General features: G+C 34.8%; 1 protein-coding gene across 2 annotated transcripts in view; it reads left to right on the forward strand.

The window, feature by feature from the left end:
• The window catches only part of AP1AR (adaptor related protein complex 1 associated regulatory protein), a 38,614-nt gene extending 15,624 nt beyond the window's left edge, over nucleotides 1-22,990 (forward strand). Inside the window, exons 2-10 of one of the 2 annotated variants that reach the window (XM_017509911.2) lie at nucleotides 6,400-6,448; nucleotides 7,987-8,013; nucleotides 10,948-10,973; nucleotides 13,990-14,086; nucleotides 16,219-16,317; nucleotides 18,242-18,300; nucleotides 18,965-19,038; nucleotides 19,549-19,677; nucleotides 21,090-22,990. In XM_017509911.2, coding sequence (XP_017365400.1) covers nucleotides 6,400-6,448; nucleotides 7,987-8,013; nucleotides 10,948-10,973; nucleotides 13,990-14,086; nucleotides 16,219-16,317; nucleotides 18,242-18,300; nucleotides 18,965-19,038; nucleotides 19,549-19,677; nucleotides 21,090-21,355 — 826 coding nt within the window. In that variant the 3' untranslated portion in view covers nucleotides 21,356-22,990. The remainder of the gene's footprint in view (nucleotides 1-6,399; nucleotides 6,449-7,986; nucleotides 8,014-10,947; nucleotides 10,974-13,989; nucleotides 14,087-16,218; nucleotides 16,318-18,241; nucleotides 18,301-18,964; nucleotides 19,039-19,548; nucleotides 19,678-21,089) is intronic. The other variant, XM_017509918.2, reaches the window with a different exon arrangement.
• The last annotated feature ends 1,477 nt before the right edge of the window (nucleotides 22,991-24,467 follow it).

Below are 24,467 nucleotides of genomic sequence, written 5' to 3' on the forward strand. Positions count from 1 at the left end.
ATTATCTTGGAACACCACCATCCACTGGGACCAGATAGCCCAGGTCCTTGAACCAGGGGACTCTTCTACAGACAGGGTTTGGCTGAATTCTTCCAACATTTGTTTCTCTATTTTCTATTCTTCTGTTTCTTCTATTTTACACATCTTTTAAAAAGATATTATTAACTTCCTTCTCTTTCTTTTAAATCTTACAGGAACCATTCTGTTTCTTTAAATTAACTTAGCATGTGAAAATAACTGATACATTATGTATTGTTTATAGCTTTAATTTCTGCTTTTTCTGTTTCCAGCTTGCTGGGAGATAACTCACTCTTCCTCAGTCCCCAAGGAAGAGACTATACTTCCATTTCCCCATATTGGTTAGAAGTAAAATCCTTGAAAACAATAGGTATATGTATGTATTGGTAGTAAGTGTATTGTATGAAGTGTATGTATGGGAGGGGAAAAATTGCTGACGTTGCATCTTTATCTACAGACAACCTTCCCTGGGACAGCAAAAGAAAGCAAGATGAATCTCCTGGGTTTGAAGCAAAGAAAAAAGGAAAAGTCATTTTTACTGATCTGAGATTGAGAAGTAGCACCAAGGATAATTATAGGAATTACTTTTAAGGGGTTTTTGGACTGATGTTTGTGTTAACATTGTAGGTTTGGAATTTGAATAGAGGATTCTTACCCAGACTCCAACTTTGTATGAATATCAAGCTCAAGGCATCTAAAACACAAACTTGCTTCTTTCCCAGGCTTCCTCATCTTGGTAAATGACAAATCCATTTTCTAATTGTTCAGCCTTCAGAGTTAGGAGATAGCCTTGAATTTTCCTTTTTACACACATCCTTACATCTAATACATGAGCAAATTCTGTCGACCCTGCCTTCAGAATTACTTCCCATTACTCCCACTATTGCTACTGTGATTGAAGCCACCATCGTTTCATTGCCCTACTATTGTAATAGCTTTCTAATTGGCCTCTTAAAATATATGTCAGCTTGTCTTTTAAGGATCTTCCAGTGAAGTTCTTATAGCTAATAAATTCTTAAGGAATGATAGAATTTAAAAATCATTGTTTTTGTACTCTCTAGTGAAATAATGGAACTGAGTACTGATTATCAATGGATGCTAAAAACCATTTGGTAAAAGCTTGATGTGAAACATGATGGATGGATTAGGCTGACAGTATCTTACAGATCAATCTTAGCATCACTAAAACTGAGGCAGGCAAAAATAAAGTTCCTTATGATTTGATTCAGTAGCAAGTACCATAAGTGAAGCATTCTTGCCTGAAAAAATTAAACTCAGTATAATCAAGCTTTTAAATCAAATTACTAATTTACAGGAAATACAGTGGATAGAAGAAAAAGTTAACACCAGGAGGAAAAATATCAGGTAAATTCAGAAAATTGGAAATTTTGTAGGACAAATAACACCGTTTCTCTAACAAATCAATGGCATAAAAACAGACACTAGTACAGGGAAGAGGGCTGATATGGACTAAAAGAGGTGCAAGAGGCTTAACAAGGAAACATACTATGTGGCCCTTGTTTGATTCTGATTTGAACAAATCATGTGTAAAAAGATAATCAGGGAAATAGAAATATAGACTGGACTGGGCATTAGATAATATTAAAGAATTATTTTAAATCTTGTTGGTGTGTTAGCTTTAAAAAAAAACAGTCCTTAAAAATGTAATTAGAGATGCAAATTGAGGTAAGGGTTAAATAACACACCTGGGATTTGCTGTAAAATACCAACTTAAAACAAAAAGGGGTATAGTATAAATGAAACATGATTAGGAAATAGTAACTTTTTAAGTGGGGTAATGGGGACAGGGGCGCTTATTAATCTCTTCTCTCTGCTTTTGTGCATATTTGAAAAGGTTCATGATAAAAGTTTTAAAAAACAGAGTGAATGCTAAAGATAAAAATCTCTTCTGTGAGTTCATATCTAATTAATATTAAAATCTAAAACTCTTCCCGTGGTCTATAAAGTCTGTCATCTGACCCTGGCTATCCCTTAGACCTTCTCTCCCTTTCTTCTTCATTCCAGCCATTCTGACCCTCTTGCTTTCTTAGACTGTACCAAGTTGAGTTTGCCTCAGAGCCTTTGCTTTTCCTCTGTTTAGAACTATTTTCCTCCAAATATCTGTCTAGCTGGCTTCCTCATTCCCTTGGGGGTCTTTGTTCTGCTTTTGCTTTAACAGAGAGGCCTGCCTTACTCACCCTACATAAAATAACCTCCTCCCTCCAATCACTATCTTCACTTACTCTAAGGTTCTTTTCTTTAAAAAAAAAAAAAAAGAAAAGAAAAGAAAAAAAGAAATGTATAGGCCAGGTGCAGTGGCTCACACATATGATCCCAACACTGTGTGGCCAAGGAAGGCAGATCACTTGAGGTCAGGAGTTAGAGACCAGCCTGGCCAATAAAGTGAAACCCCATCTCTACTAAAAATACAAAAATCAGCCGGGTGTGGTGATGGGCACCTGTAATCCCAGCTACTTGGGAGGCTGAGGCAGGAGAATCGCTTGAAGCTGGGAGGTGGAGGTTGCAGTGAGCTGAGGTCGTGCCACTGCACTCCAGCCCGGGTGACAAGAGTGAGACTCCGTCTCAAAAAAATATATATGTTTATATTTATAGATTTAGAGGGTACAGCTGCAGATTTCTTACCTGTATATATTGCATAGTGAGATACCATCTTATGCCAGTCAGAATGGCCATTACTGAAAAGTCAAAAGTAATAGAGGTTGGCAAGGATGTGGAGAAAACAGAACACTTAGCCACTGTTGGTGAGAATGTGAGTTAGTACAACCTTTATAAAAAACAGCAAGAGTTTCTTTTCTTTCATAGCAATTATTATCATGCGGTGTATTTATGTGTTTATTATCATTAATTTGGGAATGTGAGTTAGTACAACCTTTATAAAAAACAGCATGAGGTGCTTTTCTTTCATGGCAATTACTATCATCTGATACATTTATCTGTGTATTTATTATGATTAATTCCCAAATTGTTAGCTCCAAAGTGGCAGGGCCTTTATCTATTTATTGACAATTGTATTGCCAGCACCTGGAACAGTGCCAGGCACTTGAGAAGCACTTGATAAATATTTATGAAATAAAAGTATAAAGCTTGACTTAAGGTTTAATAGTTGAGTACTTCCATTCCTCTCCTCAGTCATTCTGCTTACCCTTCACTTGTATTCTTATCTTTACCTAGGAGCAAGATTAGAGTTTCATTTTTTATTTCTTAGTAGCTCCCTCAAATCTCAAATGGTCCTTTCAAACCATTAGAAAGTTGGCTAATTATTTTTTAAATACATATAGAATATAGAAAAGTATGTGAAAAGTTAAGGTTTTATATGGCTGGAAGTTGGCAAAGTATCAGTGACTGAATTTAACACTTTACAGTTGTCTGAGGGTCCTATTTGGTCATCAGTAATGTTTGACTAAGTAAACATAATTCAAGCATACTTGAATAAGTAATTCTTAATTCATGAAATATATACATATTACAGTGTTTCTTGGTATTTTCAGATAAGTCACAGGATAAAGCTCCCCTGATAAAAATGTTGCCCCTGAGTTTACCAAATTGAATATTTACTTTATCAGTGTAATCTTAGCTTTTATTGTGATAGGAGTCAAGATACACCCTTTGTGAACAAGGTCTCAATCTAATCCATTTTAAAAGGAAAGCTTGAATTTTTTTCCCAAATATATTTAGCTTTTCTGTTTATCTTGTTTTATTTATTGCTATTCATAATTTGCTCATTTGTTGTATCACTTAGATTAATGTTTATTTATTATCAGGACTTTGTGGGGACAGAAGGCCAGTTAAAACTATCTTAGGCAAAGGGTCGAATTTACAATAGGGACCTTAGGTTTCTCAACCAATAACCAAACCATAAGCAGGGTGGGATGCATCTGGTTCTTAGGGGTGACTTCGGTGCTGTTAGAGCACTCTTACAGTTGATTTCATTCCTCTCATTGCACATTGTCAGAAAGCATAATCCCCAGCAACTCTCTAGAGCTCTCAGAAGGATTGTCTCTCCCTGCTCAGTTTCTGTGTAACCCTGAACCAGTTGTCAAATGAGGTGTGGGGTACTGACTGATTGTAGCTTAGTCAGACACTCAGGGATTCAGAGTCATGTGAGAACATGAGTGTTCTCAGTATAGCTGGCTATGGATAGAGGGGACAGAAAAGGGAGACATTTACAACAGATAACACTTTTGTCTACTACTAAAGTTAGCTTGTAATATCTATGTGTAATTGGACTAGAACGTGGTGTTCTGCCGTCTAATATAAATGTAGTATAACAGTTACCTTGGTTTGGACAGTGTTCTACTCAGCTTTGGGCTTTGCTACCCCAGTGAATTCATACTGATGGCTCATATTGATAGTGTTACTGAACTTTATTTCTAATTATTCAGCTATACCACTCAGTAAACCTGGAAGAGGAAACAGATTAATCAGAGACAGATTCTTCATTCAGGGAAGATAGTAATGGTTGCATGGAGAGAACCATATAGCACTGTAAGCAGGAATCCTAATGCCAGAACCCAGTGCTACTACTGAAGGTTCAACCCATTTCTGTATTTGTTTGAGAAATAAAGAAGAGAGAAGAGTAGAGGCACTAGATAGAGGACTGAGGGTATTGCATTTATATTGGATGTATCACATGAAATTTGTGAAATTGCAATACCAAAATCTTTGCTTTTTACCAGTGGTCTCTTAATGGGCAATAACACAGCTTTGCATCTATCAGCAGATAAAGATTATAGCAGGAAAAATAGTTCCTGTAATTTCATTGCAATTTTTATTCTCCAGTCATGTTAGTTTGACATTCTCTTTCACTAAACCTTTATACAGACATAGACATAATACAAAGAATTCTGCACTTTTGGAGTCCCAGATATACTTGAGCCCAAGAGTTTGAGACCAGGCTGGGTAACATAGTGAGACCCTGTCTCTGCAAAAAGTAAGTGAAGCCAAGCATGGTGGTGCATCCCTGTAGTACTAGCTACTGGGTAGCCTGAGGGGATCACTTGAGCCCAGGAATGCAAAGCTGGGCTATAAATCCTGACTCACCAGTTAGGATTGTGCCACTGCACTCCAGCTTGGGCGACAGAGTAAGACCCTGTCTCCAAAAAAGAAAAAAAAAAAAAAAGAATTCTGACCTTTCCTAACCCCAGAATTCTTCCTGTTTCTTAAAAGTATGCTTTCTGTCCATGAATCCTGATGCATTAGGAACACCTAGTACAAATTTGGATTCCAATTGCAGGGGCGCGGGGCGGAGTTCTCTCCTTCATCAGGTTCAGCAGCTTTTAACAGGAACCACATTATGACTGAAAGTCTCATAATCTCCTGGCACTTCAGTTACAAAGGACTGGGTGTGGCCCTGTCCTGGGATACCAGCTTGGATCCTGTGGTATTTAGAATGTAGACATATCTTTGGAAAAGATATCATAAAGAAGATTCCCGTTTGACCACATGTACATTTAATGGGAGCAGAAAATAATGATTAAAATGAAAGTCAATATTTGGCCCTAGCTGAAAAAAATGTAATGGATTGTTTGATTGACATATATATGCATTGTTTCTTTTATTTGTGAGGGCATGGAAAAATAACAAAGTCTTGAATAAAGATACATGATTCTACCACCAAAGATAACTACCCTTAGCATATTGACATATATCCATTCAGATAGTGATGTTTTGTGTATTTTTAACAAAATTGAGAATTTTTTTTTCTTTTTTTTGAGATGGAGTCTCACTCTGTCACCAGGCTGAAGTGCAGTGACACAATCCCCTCTCACTACAACCTTCGCTTCCTGGGTTCAAGCAATTCTCCTTCCTCAGCCTCCTGAGTAGCTGGGACTACAGGCGTGCATCACACACCCAGCTAATTTTTGTATTTTTAATAGAGACGGGGTTTCACCATGTTGGCCAGGATGGTCTCAATCTCTTGACCTCATAATCCGCCTCCCTCGGCCTCCCAAAGAGCTGGGATTATAGGCATGAGCCATCTCGCCCAGCTGAGAGTATATTCTTTTTATATATTATTTAACACATCCGTAATTTTAATAAGATATTTTTCTTGATGTAGTAAAATGAGATAAGTTTTAAAATGTACTCTGCTCAATGTAGTAAATATAGTAAATTGATTATTACGGATTTAGTAAATATTTGTACCAACACAAAGAAATATTGACTAAACAAAGTCACATTGAAGTTTAAAAATCTGGGCTTTTTATATTCTTAGGTAAATTTTATTGTTCTTCTTTTTAAAAATATAACTATATGTTAGAGGTTTTAAAGTTGCTCTTGAAAAAATGTTTTTATGCCACTATATTAAGTCAGTCTTAGAGTTAATTGTGTTTTTTAAAGTTACTCTGTTTTCCTTCCCAGATCCAAGTATTTTAGAACATGCTCAAGAGGTGAGCACTTAACGATAGAGGTAAGTAGTTGTGAATTTGATTGGATTAAAAGTGCCTTTAGAAGGGCAGAAGGGGCTTTTTGTTGTAAAGAGGGAAAGATCTGGACCCAAATTTAGAAGGAACTGTTCATATTTCAACATTGTTCATGTTAGTGAAGATAGAAAGAATTGGAGCAGTGGGGGAAGGAATGAATAGGAAGAAGTTTGCAGAGGATTATGGGTCTGTTTCTGTACTAGCTTTTCCCCCACCCTAGGTAAGTCAGGAAGAAGTTACTCTTCTGTCACTAATAGTGGCTCACTTAGGCAGTGGGTATAATGGAAGTTGGTTGGCCTGCCCCAACAGGGAGGAGTAGCAGAAACAAAGCAGCAAGTTGAGTTTAAGCAACTCCACAGCAGAATCACTGAGTCACTTTTTCTTTGTATGTAAAATATAATAATAATGGAAGCTACCATGTATTCTTTACCTACTATAAACTAGCCATTCCACCATACAAATTAAGAATGTCATCACGGCATGTGATGACAGGTGATGGTCACCCTGTTTCATGGATGAAAAATCAGAGGCTTAGACAGGTAGAGAAATTGGGCTATATTACACAACATGTAAGTGTCAAAACTAAATTCTCGCTCAAACTGCCTGCCTCCAAAGTTTGAACACTGTACTTCATGGCCTTCTAGATTAATTAATAAGGAAACGTGTAAGGCAGGAATTAGATATTTAAAAATCACAACCAATATAAAAATAAGGTAAATGTAATAACTTGAACAGTTTTATTCTCTTTTTAGAGAGAGTCCTTAATTTTCTAAACCTTTGAATTCATTGTTTCTTCTTAATCTTTAAACCAAACAGTATTAGCAATAAAACACCTTTTCTTTCAGGTGGTTATCAAGTTATTTATATTTAAAATACAAACATTTTAGTGATATAATAATAAAGAATGTAGGCCCATTCTTTATCGTTTTCATAGATTCTGATGACTTTCATTAGGTCATTGACATAATAGTGTTAATCACATTATGATCAAACTGTTTACATTCCTGTCTCTAGAAAGACAGTGTATTGGAGGATAGTGACTACCTTTGAACAGATTTTCAGTAATAACTATATGAATGAATACATGAATAAATATAAACATGTAGGGAAATTCTTATTTGGTAACTTTTAGTTCCCATTCCTTGAATAATTTTCCTTCTTATGACATTCGTTCTGAACTCAGGTGAAGTGGAATATTCTGGTAGCATGGACTTAAAATATTTGTACGAAATATTTTACTCAGGTGAAAGTTTTAGTTCTAATTTATATAGAAAATTGCTGTAATTCTCCTGTTTGATTTTCATTCTTAGAAAGTCATAAATTAAAATAGTATATGCTTGCCTTGTCCATTTTGTAGGATTGTTGAATATATCAAATGAAATGATGTATTAAAGAGGTATTTGAATTAAATAGCTTACAAATATAAAGGTATATTATTTTTAAGTGAAAAAAGTAACATAATTTCTTATGAGATGTACACCTCAGGCAAATATTCCTCCTAACACTTACTTTTTTGTCCTTTCAGTTTGAGAATCTAGTAGAAAGTGATGAAGTAAGTATTTTCATAATAGTACAAAACATCTATTTGTTTTTATCATTAATCATCTTATTAGTTCTAACAATTGTGTTTATAATTTTTACTATATTTGTTTTAGAATTTTTATTTTTACTTTTTAGTCCTATATTATTTTCATCTTTTACTAATTTAAATTAGAAAATAATTTTGAATTTTTTTTAACTATCTAAGATATACTATGCACATACACAGGTTTTAAGGATTGTATGGAACCTGAGGAACTTCAGAAAGTTGTACTTCTAATATTTCTAACCTCTTGCATTAGGTAGGTAAAAATACCCCACAATCCAGAGCAGACCCACTGATTTTTCTTTTTCCTTTCTTTCTTTCTTTCTTTCTTTCTTTCTTTCTTTCTTTCTTTCTTTCTTTCTTTCTTTCTTTCTTTGTTTGTTTTGGAAGATGGAGTCTCGCTCTTTTGCCTAGGCTGGAGTGCAATGGCACGATCTTGGCTCACTGCAACCTCCGCCTCCCAAGTTCAAGCTATTCTCCCTGCCTCGGCCTCCTGCGTAGCTGGGATTACAGGTGCCCACCACCATGCCCAGCTGATTTTTGTATTTTTAGCAGAGACGGGGTTTCACTGTTTGGCCAGGCTGGTCTCAAACTCCTGACCTCAAGTGATCCACTCGCCTTGACCTCCCAAAGTGCTGGAATTACAGGCGTGAGCCACCATGCCCGGCTAAGCAGGCCCATTCTTTAATTAGAGTTTTCACAGATACTGATGGCAGATTTTACACGTTTATTCTACAGTTTCTGACTGTAGCCATCATCTCTTTTATCAGTTATTCTTTATGTTGATTTTCTACATTTCAGCTCATAAAACTCAGCAAGTTTTAAGATGCTTCTCAAATACAGAAATGTTAAAAATATGAGGGGAGGGCATTTTAGAATCAGCAAATGTGGTGTATATTTAAACATTTGATCTTAGTCAAAAGGCTAAGCAGCATTTCTTATGCATTGGTATAGTTAGAACTTTAGTTTGTATGCTAATTTGCAACTTCACTAAATTAATTGTATGAGTTTGTGCAAATTACTTAACCTCCCTTGGTCTACTTTCTACATCTTTAAAATTGCTTAGACTAGAAGAACAAACACTGCAAGTTGACAATTTGTCATTTTTATTTTCTAAGGAAAGAAGAAAATGTATTAAGCCTTTCTTTTAAGAATAGATTCTTCAGCCTTTCTCAGAGTATATATAGAATACTAGTCTCAGAATGTGAATTAGCATGTAAAACGTTCTGAGATAAACTTGTTAAACCGAATTATTTAAGCTTGTTCAACTCAGCTCTTCCCAAATTAATGTGTGTAAAAGTCCTTTTTTAAAATAATGATACATACTTATCATTTGATAGGACACATTTTAGAAACTATTTCAGCCTTTTGTTCTCCCAGTAAAATATTTCACTTCATAGAACTTATTTCTTTCCCTTTTCAAAAGTCACTTTTGTCTTCTTGTGTTTCTCTTAAACAGTTTAAGCAAACACTGGACGTGATATTTTTAAAGCATCTGACAAGTGTTAAAAGAAAGCATTCTTTCAGCCTCCAATATAATTCATCCCAGCATACTACTTTTCAAAAGAACTCGTGATTCCTTGTATTTTTCCTAAGATGCTTTTTGTTTGGTTGGCTGAGGTTTTTTTTTCTTTATTTTTGGTTTTGCTAACCCCTCTTCTCTCTCATTTACTTCATATTTTGTGTTTGGTTTAGTTGAATGTCATCATGTTTTATAATACTATTTTCTAAACTAATGTGGACCATTTGGAATTTTATCCTGCTTTATATTTTAACTTTCAGTTGTGAATAGTTTAAATGTGTAATAAATAGGCATAAACCTGAATAAATCCTGAAAATAGTTATGGTTTGCTTTGGAGGAAAAAACTACAGATAATTTCGTAACCTTGTGAAAGAAATAAAAAGTTTATTCTCATTATTGTAATTATGTTCAATAAAGTTGCTGCAAATGCTAAATTAGTGAATGCTGAAGCATTACTGCAGGGGAAATACAGGGTTAGGTTCCTGCAAGCCTCTGATCACAATATGTTCATCAATCAATCAGTATATAAACTTATTCTATGTGCGTTTCTCTTTAAGACACCGTATTAAACATATATTATTGACTTATTAATTTTGAATGCAGTCAATAGCATAAACTCATGCCTGTATGAAGCTTACTTAACACACATATTTTCCCCTTAAGGCACATCATAGTTTCCTTGGCCTTTAGAAACACACTGGGATACTTAGTATTCTACACTTTGAGGTCATTTTAAACAGAAATCACCAGCAAAAAAGCACAAAAATGCAAACAATATGGCACTAAATAGACTGTAAAAAGGATACTTGTTTATAGCATGAGAGCTGAAACAAGAAAGCAGAATATCTGTTGCCCTGTTCTACTTCATCTGGGAATGTGCGTTGCTGGGCAACTCAAAATTTTTACTGCTCCATGCCCGTTCTTGAATAACCAAGAAAGCTCAAAGAGTATTGATTTTGTGGTTACAAATAAATTTTCCAAGTAGGCAAATTTGCAAGTACAGAAACTGCAAAGAATAAGGATCAACTATTAATATAAATGATAAGGACATAGAGAATATGTTGTCAAATACCATCCTGACCCCAGTTTATTTGGTATATAACAAATATTTGTTACCAAAAATTAAGAAATGTCCAGCAAATGGTTTTATGTAATTAAGCTAGATCATAAACTAATTTTTCTTTGGGGAAGTAGTAAAATTTTAAAGCTTTTTGTTTCAAATACTTTTAATAGTGAAATATATTTAATAGTGAAATGTATTACTCTGATGAAAATGAGTAAGTTGAAAGTATTTAGATTAAATAAAAATTATATTGGTTTACCTTAAATAGAATTTAGCTAGTGAATTTGTTTTAATTGTTTACTTAATTTTTGTGCAGGGGGAGAGCCCAGGAAGCAGTCATAGGTAAGGCTTTGTTTAAAAATAATAACAAAAAACTTCTATGTGAACTGTAAGAAAACTCTCTTAAGAAGTCAGGCTTTATCATTTACTTGCTTTGAGACATTAAACAGTTTACATTTCAGAACCTTAGTTTTTTCTTTCTGTAAGATTGAGGCAAATATTATATATCTCAAGACTATTTTGAATGTTAAAGAATTTAATGTAAGTGCCTAGATGCTTTCCTGTTGTACCTGTTATATGTTTTTTTAGTTTTCTTAACCATTTAATATAAGTACATTTCTTTTAAATTTTTTAACTTTATCACCCCTTTCTTTCCTTATGTATTCTGAAACTTGTGATACAAATTTTTTTCACATTTTTCAATAGTAGCTAAAACCTTGTACTATAATTATTTGAGCAGCTTTTTCATATTTTATTAAAATTACATGCATTACTTAAAAAAGAATTACCTGTAAGTCAAAACAGCATTCTTAATTTCAAGAGAATATTTTCATATACTGTTATATTATGAACATATAATCCTTATATTTTTTAGTTTAGCAAACATTTATTAAGCAATTATCATGTGCCAAGCACTACGCTAGACACTGGGATTTAAAACATCAGACATAGTCTCTCCATTAGAATAAAGAACATCCTGGTCTGGGAGATTGATTCTGAAGATGACTAATTTCAATATGAGATAGGGAAAGCAAGTCAATAATGGTTATAGAACATTCTAGGAAATCCTAGAGAAGAGGCTGTTTGCTCAAAACAGCCTCTTGTATGGAGGGAGAAATCCAAGAAGACATCTTTAAGGGGCTAACACCTAGTGTTGATTGTGGAAGGGTTGGTTAGTGCTAACTATCCAGGTAGAGAGGGAGGATGTTCCAGAGAGAAGAAATTGCGTAAGCAAAGTGAGAGAACTGATTGTAAAGGGGTACAAGGAAAGTATGTGAGGTGATAGAAATGTTATATATCTTAATATCTTGCTTCCAGTGGAAGTTACATGAGTGTATACTATTATCAGAACTTTATGAACTGAACACTTAAAATCTATATTTCGTTTTATAAGTTATACTTCAAAGAAAAAAATTTGAAACCCTAATATATAAGTAGGGCTAGCAGAAGTTAGAGCTGAAGGGACAGAAGTATGGGGATATTACCTTATACATGGCTAGTAAACATTATAGTCACCAAGATCACTTAACTGAGGTGGGGGATTGGGGAGAGATGGACTTGAGAATGGTTGGAGCATGGAGAGAGAGCAGTGATCTGAGGACTGAATAGGCGGACACTAGAAGAGGATTATGAAGATGACCAGGAAGTAGTTGGCAAAAAGAAGAACCAGGAGAACTTGGGAAGCCAAAGGAGGAGAGACAGACAGACAGACAGATGGGAATGGTCAATACTGTCCCACAAAACAAAGGTAGTAAGATAAGGACTTGTATTTGGCAACATAGAAGCCAGTGATTACCTTTGCTAGAGTTATCTGAGTGATGGGAGCCAAGCTAAACTGCAGCAAATTGACAAGTGAATGGGAGGTAAGGAGATGAAGGCAAAAGAAGAACAGTAGTTCAGAACAAGAGCTACACTACCTGGGGTTCAAATTCTAGCTTTGCCACATGCTATATAACCTACTTAGCCATATTCATTATCTGTCTTCCTCTTACTTCCTTCATATGTATAATCTTTATATCTACCTTGTAGGGTTGTTGTGAGGATTAAAATTTGTTAATATGTATGAAACACTTAGAAGAGAGCCAGGCACATAGTAAGTGCCAGATGTACTGACTATTAATACTATACATTTAATTTCAGGACTTGGCTGAAAGAGAGAGCAGTAGCTTGAGATAGATACAGGTCAAATGGAGGGGTTTTTCCCTTAGTTGCTTCTTTCTTCCCTCCTTCCTTCACATGGAAGAGAGGTGCAAACAGACAAAAGGAATAGGATAAAAGTAAAAAAGAGGTACTAATTGACAGAACAAGGTCCCAGAGAATTCTCTGGAGTGAGGCAGGAGAGGTGGGCTCACTGGTGAATGAATCAAGAGTGTAAATGTAGTAGGTAACCCTGAACAAGTTAAGAACATTCCTCTTTAGAGGATGGTGAGGAGAATAAGGATATATATAAGTAAGTGGGGGTTGGCACAAAGTTGGGGAGATTGATGGTTGATACTCCTCATTTCTTAAAGTGGAGTGAAATTGCCTTTTAAGAGAAAAAAAGGTATGAATAAGGAACTTGAGTATTTGAAGATTTTGAATTTCGTAGTGTAGGATATGTGAGGGAGTTGCCACATATATGTAAAAGGACTGCTGCTGGTGGCTGAGTGCCAAATTGATGTCAGATTTTCTCTAGCAGCCTAAAACAGAAAGGGCTGATCATGGAAATGACCCAGGGTCAGAATGTAAGTAAAACTGAGTGAATATGGAATAATAATAGGAGCACAAGAAAGTATGTTGGTAAGAATGTAGTTCAGCTCTGCCTTGGTGTCCATATTGGATGTAAGTGAAGCAAGATGATTGGGACAGATAGACTGGGAGAAAAGGGAAGGTTGAATGTCCTGGGAAATCCAGAGTGATTCAGCAGGATAAAATAGGAGGATTAAGAAGAGTTCCAGAATGGTATGAGGGCTGAGGTCAGGGTGTAGTAGCGTACTGACGTTTATATTTTATGAGCATTTCGGGATATGGTTTAGGGTATACACCCATAGCTTAGGTGGCTGAAGCAGAGCCAGATGAAGGTAAATGAAGTCAACATTTCCTAAAAGGTAGCTGTAATGCTTTAAGAACTAGTCTGATAATGTATCATCTTTAAACTAGTCTGATACATTATCTAGTGCATATCAGTTTATGCACTAGAATTATAGCAAGTGTTAGAATGTATACTTTTTACTCTTAACAATTGAAGTTGTAGGAAATTGCTTTAACATTTTTAAGAGCAAAATTTGAGAATTTCACTGGTTTTTTGAGTGTTTTATTTGTGCTTAGACTCATCAGAAATTTTTGTTTTTTCTTTTTCTCCCCATCCTTTTTTCTCTAGGCCTCTTACTGAGGAAGAAATTGTTGACCTAAGAGAAAGGCATTATGATTCTATTGCCGAAAAACAGAAAGATCTTGATAAGAAAATTCAAAAAGAGGTAAATAGTCTTTTATATTGCCTAAGTACATGTTATTATAAAGGAGAGAATTGTCATTAAATAATATATTGTTTAGAGTCATTGGACCTATATTTAGATACATACAGGTGACTATGATTTAAAAGTAAAACTATCATTCCAGCCTATTATCATTTCTTTTACTTTGGCTTAATTTATCAGAAATCATATGTTGCCAAAAAATGGAGATATTTTTAAACATTCTTTTAAAAATAATTTCTTAATTCACAAAGTAGGAACTCTGGCAAGAATATGCACCTTTGTATTTAAAACCAACTCTTAGGCCAGGCACAGTGGCTCATGCCTGTAATCTCAGCACTTGGGGTGGCCAAGGCAGGTGGATTGCATGGGCCCAAGAAGTTAAGACCAGCCTGAGCAACATGGTGAAACCCCATCTCTACAAAAAATAGAGAATGAGCTGGGTGTGACGATGCATGCCTGTGGTCCCAGCTACTTGGGAGGCTGAGGTAGGAGGACTGCTTGAGCCAGAGAGGTTGAGGCTGCAGTGAGCCGTGATCATGCCATTGCACTCCAGCCTGGGCAGTAGAGTGAGGCCCTATCTCAAAAAGGAAACAACAAAAAACAAATTTAAAAAAAAATTACCCTGTTGCACAATAAGTAGTTTTTTGAAGACTTTTTGTCTTGGTTTATTTGTTCACAGAGAACCAAGTACTTATAATCATAAGTGTTAAAGTTGTTTAATGTGCTTATGGAAATGGCCTATAATTATGGTTTTGCATCCACTAAAGTAAATGGAATTATTCATATTCCACTGTGCATTTAAAAATTTTCTGTTTAAGACCGGGCATGGTGGCCATAGTTCCAGCACTTTGGGAGACCAAGGTGGACGGATCATTTAAGCCCAGGAATTTGAGAGCAGCCTGGGCAACATGGTGAAACCCTATCTCTTTAAAAAACTGCAAAAATTAGCCAGGCCTGGTAGTGCACACCTATAGTCCCAGCTACTAAGGAGGCTGAGGTGGGAAGATTGCTTAAACCCAGGATCCTCAAGGCTGCAGGAGTTTGAAGTCAGGATCAGTGTAGGTCAAGGCTGCAGTGAGCCATGGGGGAGCCACTACACTCCAGCCTGGATCGCAGAGCAAGACCCTGTCTCAAAAACAAATACACACACACAAATGTTTGTCTCTTGAAAGCGGGTATGGTGGCTCATGCCTGCAGTCCTAGCGCTTTGGAGGCCCAAGACAGGTAAATTGCTTGAGTCCAGGAGTTAAAAACCAGCCTGGGCAACTTGTCAAGACCTCATCTCTGCAAAAAATACAAAAATTCCCCTGGGGTGGTGGCGCATGCCTGTAGTCCCAGCTACTCTGGAGGCTGAGGTGGGAGAATGGGTTGAGCCCAAGAAGTCCAGGCTGCAGTGTTTGTGCCACTGTACTCCAGCCCCGGTGACAGAGTAACAACCTGTCTCAAAAAAAAAAAAAAAGTATGTTTAGTACCAATTAGTGATTTCAAAAGGATTAATGTAAGCTGTACAACAGATGTTAATGTTAGCCTAAAGAAAAAAATTTGTGTTGAAATTTGATTTTCAAATTGACTTGAACATGAAATAGATATCACTAAGACAGCTTATGTGCTCTTATGAATGTCAGGAACTTAAATATAAAAGTAATTTTTGAATAGTTTGATAGTAATAAAATTAAGGAGACATGTGCATTGATGTTAATTAGATGGCAAGACATTAATTTTGTGAAAGCCGAGTTCCCTTTGGTCAACAGTGATATAATTGGTCTTAAAGATACTGGATTTATGAGTGCCAAAACCAGTAAACTAGTGAAGGTGATGTGTTGGAATGATTGTTTAAAATGAAGATCAGTGCATATTCTAAAGAAACACTTCTATATTTATGCAGATTAATGCTACTGCTTCATAACTCAGTTTCTAAAGAATTCTGTAATATGTTTTATATCCTTTGGGTTATTTTGTAAAAGAAGAAATTTAAAGAGATAATTGCAAACATTTCAATTCTGTCATGCTTTGTAGAGATCAATTATTTTTTAATAATTTATTTTTTGTTTTATAAATAGAAGCATTTTATTTTTAGAGCAGTTAGACAGGTTCTGATTTTTGTTAATCCTTATCGTTTTGTTCATGTACAGTTAGCCTTACAAGAAGAGAAGTTAAGACTAGAAGAAGAAGCTTTATACGCTGCACAGCGTGAAGCAGCCAGGGCAGCAAAGCAGCGAAAGCTCTTGGAGGTGAGGGGAAAAGACCCCAGCATATATTAGGGTTGCTTTTCTCCTTATTTTCTCTGGCAAATCTTAGTTGGGACTTTTTTTTCTTTTCCTATTCTCAAGGACTTCTTGTTTAACAACTGCTCTATTTACCCATATCGTCTTAAGAATTTTCAAGGCAAATTAGTCAGTCTTTAACAGCTAGAAATAACATCAGATCACATACTTGATACTCAATGCTATTTAGCTTTAGATTAGCAAATGCTGATTCCTGTTTATCATAAAGAAATTTTAGTGCTATAAAATTCAGTATTCTTTTGGGAAAATTAAATGTACTCTTAGTGTGAAAACATTGCAAAACTAGTCTTTAAATATAAGTGGCAAAGCATTTTGTTCTGTGAGGTTTTTTTTGTTTTTGTTTTGTTTTTTTTTAACAGCTCCTTGAATTGCTAGAATTACTTTTATTTCCTGTAAGTGGATAAACTGCTGTTTTGCCCCATAAGGTTATTATTTGCTTCTCATCTTTATTCTTGTGTTTTGGGAGATTGGGAGTTTGAGTCTCGAGAAATCTTTGGTATATTATCAGGAAAGGCAGCAGATTTACCATGTCTTACCATGCAGCATTACCAGAATGCCTGGCAGCTATGAATAACAGACATTTATGGAGCCCTGATTAAGTGTCAGGAGCAGCAATGTTTCACCTTATTTAATCCTCACAATAATCGTAGGAGATAATATTTTTAATCCCTGTTTTACAATTGAGGAAACTGGAGAGTAGGATATGTTTTGTAACTTGCTTGAGATCCTGCAGTTAATAAGGGGCAGAGCCAAAGTTCAGGCACAACATTGCATAGTCGGTATCCTTAGTATCTTCCTCCATATTTTACCTCTTTGGATTCACCTCTTTAGTGTTATATAAATAGTATAAAGATCATGTCACAATAGTAAACCTTAGAGAAACTGAAATACCGTGTCTCTCATATTGTTACATGATTTCCATGTAAACTGTGTCCTTCTCTCTGCTTCTTTCCTTCATTTCTTTCTCTTCTGTTTCAGTAGATTATATGAGGGAATATCTTTTTTTTTAAGTCAGTTCTAAAAAATGAACAAGTTTTTTACTTTTACCTTCTAAGAAATAAAAGTATTTTCTGGTTATCATATAGATACTCTTTTTACTGTAATAAATTACTGCTTCCCTTTTAAAGGCAAAGCATTCCATATGCACATCTATATGGGTGATTCCCAAGATTCCCTGAGTTTTTCCTACCCTGGTTAAATATTTGATGTAGGAACATATTACAGTGTATAGACATACAGACATACACAGACACCTGCCAAATCATTTGATTTTCATGGTAACCCTGAGTTTGTTAGAGCAGTAATATAGCTATCTATAATTTACTGATGAAGGAGCAGTATTAGAGGCCATGCCAGGGATACATAGCTGATAGCTATCAGAGCCACAACTCCGACAGTTCTTTCTTAGTCAATTGCTTTTATTATTTCTGAGTCAACTCAGCCAGATCTTATAAATCTTTTGTTTTATTGCTACTTATTTTACCCAGAATAGAACTTCATGTATTGTTTTAACTATTCCTTTCCTGCTCCTCATTTTTCCAGTGGGTTGGAAGTTCTTGGGTATACTAAGTATGTTAAAGATATCAATACCTACCTGTTAAAAAAAAAAAAAAAGTTATTTTTCAACAACACTATTAATATTCTGGCCACTTCTAGATTATACGTTGATAAATTCAGAAAAATTCTACCCATAAATAAAGGGATATAGAATTGAATAGTGATAGATTTAAGGAAAAACATATCCACAGAATAGCCTTTTTTTTTTTTTTAAGAAACTAGAAAAAAATGCTTTTTTGTATTGCATGAGTGGTTTTAAAATATATAATATTTTACAACAGAGTGTTTTTCTTATTACATTATGTTTCCAAAGCAAGAAAGGCAGAGAATTGTGCAGCGATATCATCCTTCCAACAATGGAGAATATCAAAGGTAAATGGTGAAACATATTCCTCCTTCCCATTGTGGTAGAAGATTTTATTGCCACGTAGAGCATCATTCACCTCAGGATGTATATATATGTACCCATGTTTATGTGTTCCCCAAAAATCATTCCTTCTAAACAACACTGTCTTGGAAGAATACCGAGAGCATTTAAGTTGAAACATGATCATTATTATTTAAACTGATTCTCTTGCATTTTTGAGAGTGGTCACATTTCCCATATAGAAGTGATACAGTAGCTGAATGCCTTTGGGTGACTTTTATACCTTAGTTGTTTGTTTTTTCATTAGTCCCTCTCTTTTCTTGTAATAAAGTTTATGTGTGGTCATTTTTTGGAAGAGACATTTCAGTGTCACATTTCCACAAGTATCACTACTCATTCAAAGAATTATGTTCATGCTTATTATACAGTTGGACTTAACAGCTAAGCTTTGGAGATTTGACTTCAGGATTAACCAAAATCTTATCATTTTCAGTTTCATGCTAGTATTAAGAAAACTAAGAACTGTTATCATTAGGTTATTCTAATTGTACAGCAGTTATGAATTTGTATGGCATAGGTCTTCAAGCCAAAATGCTATCATTAGCTTAAATATTCGTTATATTGCATCTACCATGAATATATTAAAAAATTATCTAACTTTTATTACAGTTCAGGACCAGAAGATGACTTCGAATCTTGTTTGGGAAATACAAAGTCACAGTATGAAATTTTTCGAAGTAGTAGTAAGTCTTTTAAAGTATTTTCTATACACTTTTTTTATGCCACAATAAACAGATGAGTAGAGTATACTTATTTTTTACTTATTACAAATTGCTCTATAAGATTAAAATATTTCCTCAAGTTTCAAAAGCAAAAACTTGTATGCTTCCCAATAGTGGAAGCATAGTAGTGGCTCCTTTTGAAAATATAGGCTGCTTTTTGTTTTATCTTTTTTGTTCATTTATTTTTTGTGCTCCTTTGTAATTGACTATTAAAAATATGACCCTGAGTTCACCATATTTGAAAAGTTTATAATCATCTAAATTTGCATGTTTGCTGTGCTTAGATGGCAAAAAAAGAAAAGTTTCTTTAAGTGTTCCTAACAGAAACTTACCAATATAATTTCCAGAATTATTTCTTATGAAGCTAAAAGTAATAATATTTAGAGAGAGATCATTGTTGCAAAGTAAATTGGCTGTTGTGGTAGAAGAGTACAGATGAAACCATTCAATTGTACTTGGTGTATATTCTAGGACTCTCATCAGATGCTACAGTTTTGACGCCTAATACAGAAAGCAGTTGTGATTTAATGACCAAAACTAAATCAACTAGTGGAAATGACGACAGCACATCCTTAGATCTAGAGTGGGAAGATGAAGAAGGTATTTTATAATTCATAATTTTACCTGAAAAGGTTAACATAATCTGTGTTGATTTATATAAATCTACCTTGGTCTTTATTTAAATGGAAATAAATCCAAGGCCTTGAAAAATCATATAAACACTTTTTAGACTGTTATTGTATTGATTATCATTGTTGATAAAAATTTTTAGAAAATTGCTTAATTTTTAATGTTTTGTAGATTTAGAAAATAAATGTTAATTTTTTCAAGGTTTTTGGATCCCATGCCCATGACATTACTCAGTATGAAGGATTACTACCCCCTTGTGGACAGTCTAAAGCTAGAAGTTAAATATAACTTTTTAGAGATAAATCGACAGAAACAAATCCTCCAGAAACAAATCTACAAAATTATGTTAGTATCTAGCTCATATTTTTATCTTAACTATACAGATGACTTGCTTTCCTGGGTTGAATTTGTGATTTTTCAGGAGTGACAGACAACACTGATACAGATTTAAATGTTCTTTTATGGTGGGCTCTGATCTTTAAGATCAAAAAAGAAAATTATTAAATGGGTCTAAGAATATTTTTTAAATCTCTTTGCGAATCCTAGATTTTAATTCTATTACTAATGTTGATTCTGTACTTGCAGGTTCAAATTTCTTTTCTGTCCTCTCTCCCTTTCTTCTGCCAGTAAAATGGCATTGTTTTTTCTTTCAATATTACTGAACTTTCACTTTACCAATTTTATTCTGGTCAGAATTAGATCTAGAACAGTTTCCCACAGAAACGTCTCTACTCTGTTGTGGTAGAGTCAGAAGAGCATAAGACCATAGACTTTGGAGCCAGACTGACTGGATTAAAATTCTTGCTTCACCACTTTTTAGCTGTGTGGCCTTACCCAAATCACTTAGCCTTTCTGTCCCAGTTACCTCAACTATAGAATGAGAATAATGATAGTACTGTACTCCATAGAGTTGTTGGGGATTAAATCAGCTAATATCTGTGCCATGTATATAACTGGAACCTAGTAAGTGCTGGAAAAGTATATGTTATCATTAGAGTGATTGTCATTCTCTGGGAAATGAAATTCTGTGGGTAGGAAAGGACTTTGGCAGACATACTGACTTGACTGTATAAGACTAATAACAATTGAAATCCTCCATCCATTCTGTTTTATTTATGACTCTTCAGGAGTTTCATCTTATCAGATGATCAATGATGCATCAAAACTGCCCTTTGGTGATTGTTAATATTTATTTTTATGTGAGGCATACTTCAGGGTTAGACCCCAACAATTTCCCTTAAGAAGGCCTCCATGGGACTGGGTCTTTAATTCACAAATCAAGTCTAATAGTTAAATAAAAACTATATTGCTAAACTTGGAAGTTTTTAAATATAGCTTTATTAACTGTTCTGAGATTTCTAAAAACTCTGTTCAAATCGTAGGAATGAATAGAATGCTTCCGATGAGAGAACGTTCCAAAACAGAGGAAGACATTCTACGGGCAGCACTTAAGTTTAGCAACAAGAAGACTGGAAGTAACCCTACATCAGCCTCTGATGATTCCAATGGGCTAGAGTGGGAGAATGATTTTGTTAGTGCCGAAATGGATGATAATGGAAATTCCGAGTATTCTGGATTTGTAAATCCTGTATTAGAACTGTCTGATTCTGGCATAAGGCATTCTGATACAGATCAACAGACTCGATAGGGTAAAATCGTGTGACCTTGTTTATCAGTTATGACCAAATGTTAAAAACCAACTAGAATGTATAAATGATTGTGCCGAGCCTTTTTGTAAGGGAGACGTGTAAGAAATCATGTTGTGAATGCTTATTTTATTAGAAAGGAGTAAGGATGATAGGATCTGAATTGCTTCAGAATTAAGTGCAATTTCATCATCTGCCTTCTGCTTTTCAAGACCAATTTAATGGTCCTATCATGTTAATAAAATTTACTTTAAGTGTTTTCTTTATAGCATTTCTGTTAACTATGGTACATTTCCACTTTAAATTTTTTTGATTTTACTTTGAATGATTTTGAAGCCTATTTCATTGTCTTAACTATGAAAATATTAAGACTTTTTTTGTTAATTCTCAGCAGATGTGAAGGGAGCATGAGGAGGGATTGTCAGATTCAGATTTAGAATACTGTTCCCTTTTCCAGCATTATTTATTTCTATGACTTCTTTGGATTTAGTATCTAATAGTAAGCACAATTGATTTGAGTAGATGACTCTAAGAAATGCTGAAGTATTGGTTTCTTTCTATACTTATTACATGTCCTAGTATGATAATGTTGATTCAATCTGAGCAAAACATAATATGATAAAAATAGCCCTTCAGAGTTTGGACATTTCAAGTTGGCAATAATAAAAAATAATATTTAAGAAGATATATATATTTAGGTTTTTTCTCTTCATTTTACATGCCACCATATTTAAGTTAATAGATAGTATTAAGTTTTTAGGTACCATTATTTTTTAAAAATTCTATATTTCCAATGAATGATCTTAGATAGATTTTAGACAGAACATATTCTCTGCATTATTTAAGAAAGGAAAATCTAAAAAGGTAATACGGGTATTTCAAATAAAATTATTTCTGGTATGAAAGCCTCCATTGATTTTATTAAGCTTTCCTTTACCTTGTAGTACAAGGTGCTTTAATAGGATAGAACTAAGCATATCAATATCTATAACTGCATTTTGTGATAGACAATGAACTGTTCTTTTCTCTAAAATTTATGTGTCAATATAAAAGGCCAGGGATAAAAAACACTCCATAATTGCTTTCCTTGATTTTGCTGAGGATTCGGTATGATTTTAGTAAGCAAACTCTTTTTTGTTTTTTCCTTAGTGTTTTTTAATTTTCTTTCTCCTGCAACAAACAATGACAGTGCATGTTCTTATAAATATAGGAAGGTCCCGATATAAATAATAACCTAAAATTCTTGCTGTACTTCAAAAAAAATCATGTGGCCCTTTCAATATTTGAACTGCTAAGCAACAACATCTGTAGTTTTATCTCTTTTTTTATGTTATAGAAATTAATATGACACTTTAAATATGTAAATAGAATACATTAGGTAATGCTATAATTTATATCTGTCTTAACATAATTTAAGTTGTAGCTGTGTCTTGGAAATATTTTTAAGGTAATCTATATTCACATTGCCTGTGTTAATGCTTTTTAAAGTTTGTATACATCAGATGTATATTTTTGGTTTGGCATAAGCTTCTATTGTAATTTTTCTTGGCTTTTTGTTCATAAAGACTTTTTTGAAGGAATGGTAACAAATGGTAATTCACAAATGGTTGTGAATAAACACATTTTTACACTGAAAGATAAGAGTTTTGATTATTGTTGATTTTACTCCATAAACATACAGGTATTCTGACCCCTGACTTATAATTATTTTATTAAATCTGATGTGAAGACAAAAAGAAGTAAATTAAGAAAGCAAGATGGAACTAAACTTAAAAATGTGTTTTAACTGTTAAGAAAAAGATATTTACTTTGTTTTGTGTTTATAAAAAGTACTAGAAATAACTTATTCAGCAAATATTGGGATAGTGTTTTAATACTATTGGAACTGTGTCTGGTGGGTGTTAGGGACATAGAAGTACAAAGACATTTAAGGTCCCTGTTCTTTGCTTACCATTCTGCTGAGAAAGACAATAATAAGTAAACATATATGTAAGAAAATCACAGGTCACAGTTAGAAAATATACAAGATTTTAGGAGAGAGGGTAACTGGGGGCCAATTGACTACATCTCATATGTCAGGAGAATCCTCTCTGAGGAAATACCTTGACTAAAACTTAATTGTTAAGCAGAAACCAGTCAAGGAACAAAGCCTGCTGTGAAGCATGTTATAAGCAAAGGGATGAAGATGTCAAGTAGGTGATGGGATACATGTCTGCAGCTCAAGAAAGAGGTCTAGGTACAAGTTTGGGAGTCATTAGTAGGAAAATGGTATTTCAAGTCATTAAACCAGCTGAGTTCACCTCAGGGGAACACATAGGAAGAGAAGCCTAAGTGTGGACATTTAGAAGTCGGGGTAGAGAAACAGCCAAAAGAGACAGATACAGGAGGAATGCAGGGAACCAGAGAATATAGTGTCACAGGAGCCAGGAAATGAGAGGGCTCAACAATAACAAATGCTTTGAAAAAAAGAGGTCTGCTGCTTTAGTAGCATTTGGGAACAGTTATACAAATAAAGAAATGGAAACTGAGGAGTTAGGGGGTGAAGAATAAAGAACAGCTAATGCAGACAATTTGAAAAGAGAGCAGAGAAATGGGGTAGCTGGAGGGGGATGTGGAGATATTTAAGGTACTAGTTTTAGAGTAGGTAGATAGGCAGATATGAACAGGGCAGGAGAGGGCCACAAAAAATATCAGGGTGGTGACAGGGAGGGGAAAATCTAACAGGAGACATCTTGAGCTCATGGGCAACAACTTCCCACTAAGAACTTAAGATGGCGGAGTTTGACCTTCCTCTGGGAACATGTCCGGGCATGTGCAGTAAGGGGCAAATGACAGAGTTTGATCAATGTATGACTTTCCCGTGGGGATTGGCAGGAGGTACTAGGCCAGCAAGGGAAAATTGCCCTAAGAGAGTATGTGCATAACTTCAACCACCAAAAGACCCTCCCAAATACTGTCAAACTAATGCACATACAGGGAGGGGAAGAGACCAGAAAAAAAATAGGAAATAGTAAATCTCTAAGAGCCCCAAGACAAAGGTCAGGCTGGGTACTCAATCTTTGACATCCCCATTGGTTCCATCCAAGTGTACTTTTTTTTTTTTTTTTTTTTTTT

Source organism: Cebus imitator, unplaced genomic scaffold, assembly GCF_001604975.1.
Source record: "Cebus imitator isolate Cc_AM_T3 unplaced genomic scaffold, Cebus_imitator-1.0 Scaffold17, whole genome shotgun sequence".
Lineage (NCBI taxonomy): Eukaryota > Metazoa > Chordata > Mammalia > Primates > Cebidae > Cebus > Cebus imitator.